Here is an 8,826-nt window from a genome sequence, read left to right on the forward strand (position 1 = left end):
AGATATCTCAGATATCAAAAGGATTAAGCTCTGTTGGAGCTCTTTCCAGGTTTTCGGGCTCGTGGTGGTGGTCGGGTCCGGGTCGCTCCTCGCCTCCCTGCCGTAGGTCGGATTCCTGCTCCACCCGCACTTCCTGTCGGAGCAGACGGTGTTCCTCTGCATTCCCCATGTACTTGCGTACAGTTCTCGCCGTTCCGAGCAGTACCGCCTTCTGCATGACTCTATAGATATTTTCGTCCAACTGAAGTTTCCTCAAGTTCTCTAGTAGTTTCTTCGGTATCAGGCCTGTAGATGAAATGACAATAGGGATGGTCTTGATATTTTTCAGCTTCCACTGTCTTCTGGTCTGTTCCTCGAGATCTCTGTATTTTGAAATTTTTTCAGTGTGCCTATCTAGAAGATTGTTATTATTTGGAATTGCCACGTCGATGAATAGTGCTCTGTCCTCATCCTTATTGAGCAATATGAGGTCTGGTCTATTGTGGGTTATTTTTCGGTCTGTGAGAACCGTGCGATCCCAGTAGAGCTTGTGATGTTCGTTTTCCAGCACAGCATCCGGATGGTAATTTAATAAGGAACCTTTTTCGTAGTTAGAAGTTGGTGTTTTAGTGCCAATTCTTGGTGAAGAATCTTGGCAACAGCATCATGTCGTTTTTTGTACTCCGTGCCCGCGAACTTCTGGCATCCCCCGGTGATGTGCTGGATAGTTTCATGTGTCGCACAGCCATAACGACAGCTATCGTCCGCCACTGAGGCATCCTTGGCGATGTATTTCATGTAATTATTATTATTATTATTATGTACCCCCTGCCACCAGCTTGGAGGCATTCGAAAGTTTTATTGACGCTGTTGAGGTTTTCGCGAGTTCTTTCTCGCAGTATAATATATTAATGTGCGGAGACTTCAACGTACCAGCCTATGGTTCAGGGAGGGGTTATGGAAAGTGTGGATTTTTGGGAAATAGGGGTAGTTTATTGGGGATTCAGCAGCGTAATAGTATGCCTAATGCGAACAATAGATGTTTGGAATTGATATTCGCAAATTTTTCGTGTGATGTTGCTCACGATTCACATCCTCTAGTAAAAGAGGATGTTCATCATCCTGCTCTGGCTTGCTCACTCCAGTTGATTACTGCGAATTCTGGTCCAAATTCCATTTGTGAACATGAGAAAAAAACTTATAATTTTAGAAGGGCAAATTTTCCCCTTTTGTATTATTTAATTGATTCTGTTGATTGGTCTGTAATTCACCAAATGGATGCTTCTGATTTAGCATGTGAGGTGATGTATGCTAAGCTCGATAGTATCTTTGATACTTGTGTGCCAGTTTATAAAACTGAGGGTCGCCGTTATCCGCCATGGTTCACACATGATATCATTTCCAATATACGACTGAAGGATCATTATCGTAGACTATATGTATAGGAGGTATCAACGTGATTCAGATTTTCATCAACTCAAAATACTACGTGGTAGAAGTAAAAGAGATATCGCTAGTTCTTATTCGCAATATATTCAGTGCGTTGAGACTAGAGTTCGAGAGGACCCAAATAGCTTTTGGGCTTTTGTGCAGACAAAAAAGTCTAGATCACGTATTCCCGGAGTTATGTCATATCTAGGTGTTGAGCTCAAGGAATCTCAGAAGATTGTTGATGGGTTTTCCACTTTTTTCTCCAGTGTCTTTACTACCTCAGACATTGGTTTCATTCCTGAGCATTGTGATAGACTGTATTCCAATGGTAGCTCAATATCGCTTCCGACTATCACTGAGGATGACATAATTAAGGCTTCGAGGAAGTTTAAGACCAAGTTAACATCTGGTGTCGACAATGTACCTAGTTTTCTGGTTAAGGACTGCATTTGTTCTCTAGCTGAACCTTTATCCGTAATTTTCAATATAATTTTGAGGAGAATGCATGTTTGGGAATCTAAATTTCCTAATTCATAAAACTATCAATAAAATTTTGTTATTTGTTTTTATGGGCCAAATTAAATTAAGAAGTATTTGTTTTCCGTCAATAATTTTCGAATTTCGCGGTGATTGCAAGTTACACCACGAAAACATCCGCAACTGCTGTTTTTTCGGACATATGTGGAATCAGTATTGTTCTTACGGCCGAACTAGAGAGTACTCTCGCTCGATAAATTATTATTAATATTTACTACGACAATCAGAAAATACGATCCATTGCTGTGATCCATAGCTACACGACTCCGAACATCCAGGAATCAAGAAAATAACGAGGTAAGCAGTTGCCCTATTTTTTTTCTCTTCGAGGTGTACTTGCTCGTATATTGTTTCATAATTATTCTCTTTCTTTTTTTTAACCAGCATTCATTCCTACGTTGACATTGGTCCTTCGAGCCGGATTGTTTCCTTCAGAAAAATTCATTCATAATTTAATTTGGCCAAAATTTACCTTTTTTCATTTATTTTTTGCGACATACGTCTCTTGTGAAAATCATTTCATTTCACGGGCAGACCGGTTCAAGGTCAGGGTCACAGCGCGCATGGTGCATTTTCATCTTTGTTTACAACGGGAATTATAAAACGAATGTTTTCAATTTGTCTTCATCTTTTATAATATCTCTTCATTCAAACAGTGGATGCTATTTTGATGACAAATTCAATATTTTCAATTATTCAGTTCAACATTTTGTTGCGGTCGCTGTATTTTGCCTTCGGGAGCTGTTTGAAGTGTATTATTTACATACTTTTCAACTTATCTTTACTTCCTTTCGAATATTATTACTTGCTTTTGATATCAATCGTAATTACTGGGTAACAATTTTCGAATATCATTCATTATTGACCCATATTTACTGCAATTCATCACGTACTTACACCAGATTTCATTTACTATTGTACATTTTGAAAATTTGTAGATCATATTGTATTATTCAACTGTCGACCATATCTTCTGAAGTAAACGCTAGTTTTCCTTTTCCACACATTTATTAATACACGTTTCATAAATCTAGCAATCGATTTACATTGTTCAGTTTTTTATTACCTCGGATATTTATTATATCAGATTATTATATTATATTGATTCATAATGTCCAGCAAATTAACTAGAGCTAATTTACTGCGCCAAACAGCCTATTCGCGTTTAAAGGAAGCTCAAGAAATAGGCATTCAGGCATCAACAAATGAATCTTATAAATCGCAGTTTTTAGCCAGAGCTGATGAAATAGAAGGCGCTTATGAGGATTTTCGATCATCACACAATACAATCATTGGTTTAATTTCAGATGAAGAATTTTCAGAGTACGATAAACTCAGAATCGCGGCTGATCAGGCATATTACTACGTGAAATCAATTAAACATGATTTGTTATTGAAAAATTCTGCGGGAACCTCTTCAAACACTTCATCAAAAACTAGTTTACAACCTTGCAAGCCTTCAGCCAGAATTCCCAAGCTTTCTATTCCAACATTTTCAGGCAATTTTCGAGATTGGCCTAGCTTTTTCGACTTATTCAAGAGCATCATTCATGAAAATACTGATTTGTCTGATGTTGAAAAGTTTCGTTATCTTTTAACATCCCTTAGTCACGAACCTTTAGCACTTATTAAAGGCATTCCTCTCATTGATGCAAATTATAAAATTGCATACGAAATTTTAGAGAAAAGATACCAAAATAAAAGAATACTTGCCAGTCAGTATTATAATGATATTTTCAATGCCCAACCAGTACAGAAACCGACATCTGTGAAATTAAGACATCTTTTAAATATATTTACGGAAAATGTTGCCGCTTTACGTGTTCTCGATTTCCCTGTCGATCATTGGGATTTCTTATTATTTAATATGCTTATGAACAAATTAGATGTTAAAACACGTACTGACTTCGAGTTAGAAAATAGTGTAAATCATGAGATTCCTACTTATCGACAGTTGGTTACCTTTTTAGAGAGACAATGTACAGCTTTGGAATCTGTACAATTCACTACTTCCAATTTGCAATATGCAAACAGTGGGATCCCTCAGCGGGTTTCCCGAGCCCCTAGTAGAGGGCCTGTGGCTAGCTTCGTTGCTTCCGAGTCCCAGCCTGGTCCATCTGGCCAAAGCACTAAGTGTTTTTTATGTTCGTCTTCTCATCCCTTATACAAATGTCAATCATTTCTAGCCAAAACTCCCCAAGAACGTTTTTCTTTGGTCAAACAACATAATCTATGCGTTAATTGTTTGATTTCTCCTCATTCTGTCAGAAATTGTAGTTCTAGTCATAAATGTAGAATTTGCAAATTACCACATCATACTACTCTGCATTTCGATAAATCATCAAAAGGTTCAAGTCCTTCACTTCAGCCATCCAATCAGAGTGAACCCGTCAACTCGGTGGGGGAAACTCAATCTATTGTTCCAACATCTCTCGTCAGTACAAACTCTTCTACGGCTTCAACATTAACAACGATTTTATTATCTACTTGTGTGATACATGTTAAGGATTTCAACGGAAATTTCCAGAAAATTCGCATACTTTTGGATACAGGGTCTATGGCAAACTTTATTTCCGACACTTGTGTTAGACGTTTGGGACTTCCTCGAAGAAGGATATCAATACCTGTGGAAGGGCTAAATGGGATGACATCATCCACCACTCAGGGTACAACTTCTTGCCTTATCAAGCCCTGTGATCAGTCTGGTCCAACTTTCTCTCTTGAAGCCATTATCATACCCAAGGTTTGTTCGAACCAACCCAAATTTCATATTAATCCTCGAGATTTGACTCATATTCATGGGCTCAAATTAGCGGACCCTAAATTTTATCAACCAGGTCCTATAGATATGCTTATAGGAGCTGAGTTAGTTCCTTTCCTTTTGAGGTCCAAACGAATTTTTGGTGGACCCAATCAACCGGTAGCCTTGGAGACCATCTATGGATACGTTCTTCAAGGACGAACCTCTACATCTCCTCAAAAATGCCATTTGACATCTCTTCATTCGTCTGTGGATTTAAATGTGGATCATATTTTGCGAAGGTTTTGGGAGGTCGAAAATGTCCCTCAACCTCCTTGTGTATCACCTGAGGATGAAATTTGCGAGAAAATTTATTCTTCCTTGACTTTTCGGGAGCCTACAGGCAGATTCTCAGTTCCTCTTCCTTTCCGAATACAGAATCCGTCTTTCTGTGATACCTACACTCAGGCCTATAGAAGATTTTGTATGCTTGAAAATCGATTCCTGAAAAATCCAAACCTCAAAGGAAAATACGTGGAATTCATGACAGATTATATCAACAGAGAGCATATGAGTCCAGTCCCAACATCAGAATTTAAATCCCCTACTTCATACTATATTTCACATCATGCAATTTTCAAAGAACAAATTGAAAATTCTTCCGTTATTTACAAAATTCGAGTAGTATTCGACGCCAGTTTACGTGACGTTCAAGGTGTTTCTCTGAATGATACTCTGTATACTGGACCCAAGCTTCAAAAAGATATATCTTGTCTCCTACTTAATTTTCGCTACTTTCGTTACTGCTTTACTTGCGATATCAAACAAATGTACCGCCAAATCAATGTAAATAAAGAGTTTTGGCAATTTCAGAAAATAATTTGGCGATCTGATCCTTCTGAGCCTTTAAGGGAATATTATTTACGAACAGTCACTTACGGTGTTTCGTGTTCACCGTATCTTGCTTTGAAAACGTTACAGGAGTTAGCCAAGTCCGAAAAGGCACGCTTTCCCAAAGCAGCCAAAGCCTTAGAAGAGAATTTTTATATTGATGACGGGCTCCTCGGTAGCGATTCCGTCGAAGATACTCGCGCTCTTCAATTGGAGCTCATTAATCTTTTAAGAGAAGGTGGTTTCGAACTGGGCAAATGGGCCGGTAATCATCCCAGTCTTATTCAAGATTTTGGGTCCGATGTGTTGACCGACTGCACATTCGATAAAGATGAACCTTCTTTCATCAAAGTCCTAGGTCTTAAATGGAATCCCAAGGCGGATGTATTTTCATATTCATACTATCCTCTCAACAAAACCTGTAGCAAACGGTCGATTCTTTCCGAGGTTAGTAGAATATTTGACCCTTTGGGTTTCGTTTCTCCATGCTTGCTGCTTGCAAAGCAGCTTCTCCAAAAGTTGTGGCAATCCCACGTATCTTGGGACGAAGAGCTTCCTGAACACATACAGCGAGTGTGGCAACAATTCAAGGTAGAACTACCCGGTCTCGGTAATATAAAGATACCACGATACTTTGGCTTCGATAGGACTTCTGAAGTACAAATTCACGGTTTTTGTGATGCGTCCGAAATTGGCTATGCCAGTGTGGTATATCTCAGGTTCTGGAATTCCAATAGTTTTAAAACCACCCTTGTTTGCGCCAAATGTAGAGTATCTCCTCTGAAAACTCAATCAATCGCAAGATTGGAACTCCTAGCAGCTCTTTTACTTGCTAATCTCATAGCATTCGTGATAGAAAGTTTCAAAGGCATATTCACTTTCAATGACATATATGTCTGGTCAGATTCCATGATTGTTCTCACTTGGGTTACTTCGTCTCCGCATAGATGGAAAACATTTATTGCCAATCGCGTGAGACATATCCAAGAAATAATCTCCATTTCATCTTGGCATCATGTGCCTTCCCATCTGAACCCGGCAGATTGTGCAAGTCGTGGTTTATCACCGGCGCAACTTTCGCAGTTTTCCCTGTGGTGGGATGGTCCAGAATTTTTGTTGAAATCTGAAGAGCATTGGCCTACTCAGAATAACTTTCATTCTTCAAATGGTGTTGAAATTCCGGAAGAAAGAGCGCCCACTGTTTTGTTGTCAAAACTCATTACCACGGAAAATGTTATTCTCTGTTTGCTTTCAAGATTCTCATCTCTTCCAAAAATACAGAGAATAACAGCATATATTTTGCGCTTTGTATCAAACGGATTGAAAAGGAATGATATCTCAATGTTTAACCTTTCTATTAGTCCTCAAGAAAGTGATAATGCGCTAAAGTATCTCATTAGGGTGGTTCAGAATGATGTTTTCGCCGAAATTAGGCTGAAGATTAAACAAAATGAGGTTTTACCAAAACCAATACGCAAGCTTGCTCCATTCATTGATCAATATGGTCTTTTAAGAGTTGGGGGACGATTGCAAAAATCACCATTTTCGTTCGACGTTAAGCATCCTTTACTTTTACCTAAAGTCCATAGACTCACGGATCTAATTATTGAATGGACTCATCAAACTTCTTTACACCCGGGCTTAAAGACAATGCAGTATTTATTACTTCAACGCTTCTGGATTCTTTCCCCTAGAAGTGCGATTTACAGATGTTTGTCAAAATGCATTCGTTGTTTTCGATGCAAACCCAAATCCTATAATCCATTCATGGGAAATTTACCGAGTGTAAGAGTAACTCCCTTACGCGCTTTCACCTCAGTTTGTCTCGACTTTGCCGGACCTTTTCCCTTACTGATGAGTAAGACTAGAGGTGCAAAAACGTACAAGGGCTACGTTTGTGTTTTCGTGTGTTGTAGCACAAGAGCCATTCATTTCGAGGTAACTTCCGACCTCAGTTCCGATACATTTTTGGCGGCATTTAGGAGATTCATATCTCGACGCGGACAATGTTTGTCAATTAGAAGTGATCAAGGCACCAATTTTAAAGGAGCTTATAATGAAATGATCAACCTAGCTCAAGTCACTGCTGAAACCCTCTCAATTACTTGGGATTTCAACCCACCAAGCGCACCACACTTTAACGGCTTAGCTGAAGCTGCGGTAAAATCTTTCAAAACCCACTTTTATAAGGTCATCGGTACCCAAGTTTTGAGTTATGAAGAATTTTACACCCTTATGACTCAGATAGAGGCTGTGTTGAATTCTCGCCCTCTTTGTGCGGTTAGCACAGACCCAAATGACCTCCAAGCTCTAACCCCAGGTCATTTTTTGGTTTTTGAGCCACTGGTCAGCTCCATTCCAAATCCTGACCTGAGCTCTTTAAATATAAATCGACTAAATCGTTGGCAGTTAATCCAACGCATTCAAGGCGATTTTTGGAAAAGGTGGTCCAGAGAATATATTCATTCGCTCCAAGAAAGATCAAAATGGTCTACATCCAACCCCTCACTTAATGAAAATTCGTTGGTTCTGATAAAAGACGACCAACAACCTCCTCTTCGTTGGCCTTTGGCCCGAATCATGAAATTACATCATGGTGATGATGGTGTTGCACGGGTTGTTACACTGAAAACAGCGTCCGGCGGCACTATGCAGCGTCCAGTGGTCAAAGTATGTCCACTGCCTGTTCATTAATCTGGACATTCCTTTATTTCTGAAAAATTAGTTATTTTTCATTATTTATTTCGTGATTGTATTCATTTTTCGTTGAATTTGGGATAAAAACATTCGTTTTTGGTGGGGGAGAATGTTTGGGAATCTAAATTTCCTAATTCATAAAACTATCAATAAAATTTTGTTATTTGTTTTTATGGGCCAAATTAAATTAAGAAGTATTTGTTTTCCGTCAATAATTTTCGAATTTCGCGGTGATTGCAAGTTACACCACGAAACCATCCGCAACTGCTGTTTTTTCGGACATATGTGGAATCAGTATTGTTCTTACGGCCGAACTAGAGAGTACTCTCGCTCGATAAATTATTATTAATATTTACTACGACAATCAGAAAATACGATCCATTGCTGTGATCCATAGCTACACGACTCCGAACATCCAGGAATCAAGAAAATAACGAGGTAAGCAGTTGCCCTATTTTTTTTCTCTTCGAGGTGTACTTGCTCGTATATTGTTTCATAATTATTCTCTTTCTTTTTTTTAACCAGCATTCATTCCTACGTTGACAATGCAT

At 38.9% G+C, this 8,826-nt stretch overlaps 1 protein-coding gene across 1 annotated transcript; it reads left to right on the plus strand.

The window, feature by feature from the left end:
* Positions 1-1,921: 1,921 nt before the first annotated feature.
* Positions 1,922-8,532, plus strand: LOC123311742. The gene is made up of 2 exons (XM_044895813.1): positions 1,922-2,244; positions 2,332-8,532. Exon 2 carries the CDS (start codon positions 3,059-3,061, stop codon positions 8,270-8,272), a length of 5,214 nt encoding a protein of 1,737 aa, XP_044751748.1. The 5' UTR covers positions 1,922-2,244; positions 2,332-3,058; the 3' UTR covers positions 8,273-8,532.
* Positions 8,533-8,826: the final 294 nt, after the last annotated feature.

The sequence above is a fragment of the Coccinella septempunctata genome, chromosome 4 (genome assembly GCF_907165205.1).
Source record: "Coccinella septempunctata chromosome 4, icCocSept1.1, whole genome shotgun sequence".
NCBI classification, from domain to species: domain Eukaryota; kingdom Metazoa; phylum Arthropoda; class Insecta; order Coleoptera; family Coccinellidae; genus Coccinella; species Coccinella septempunctata.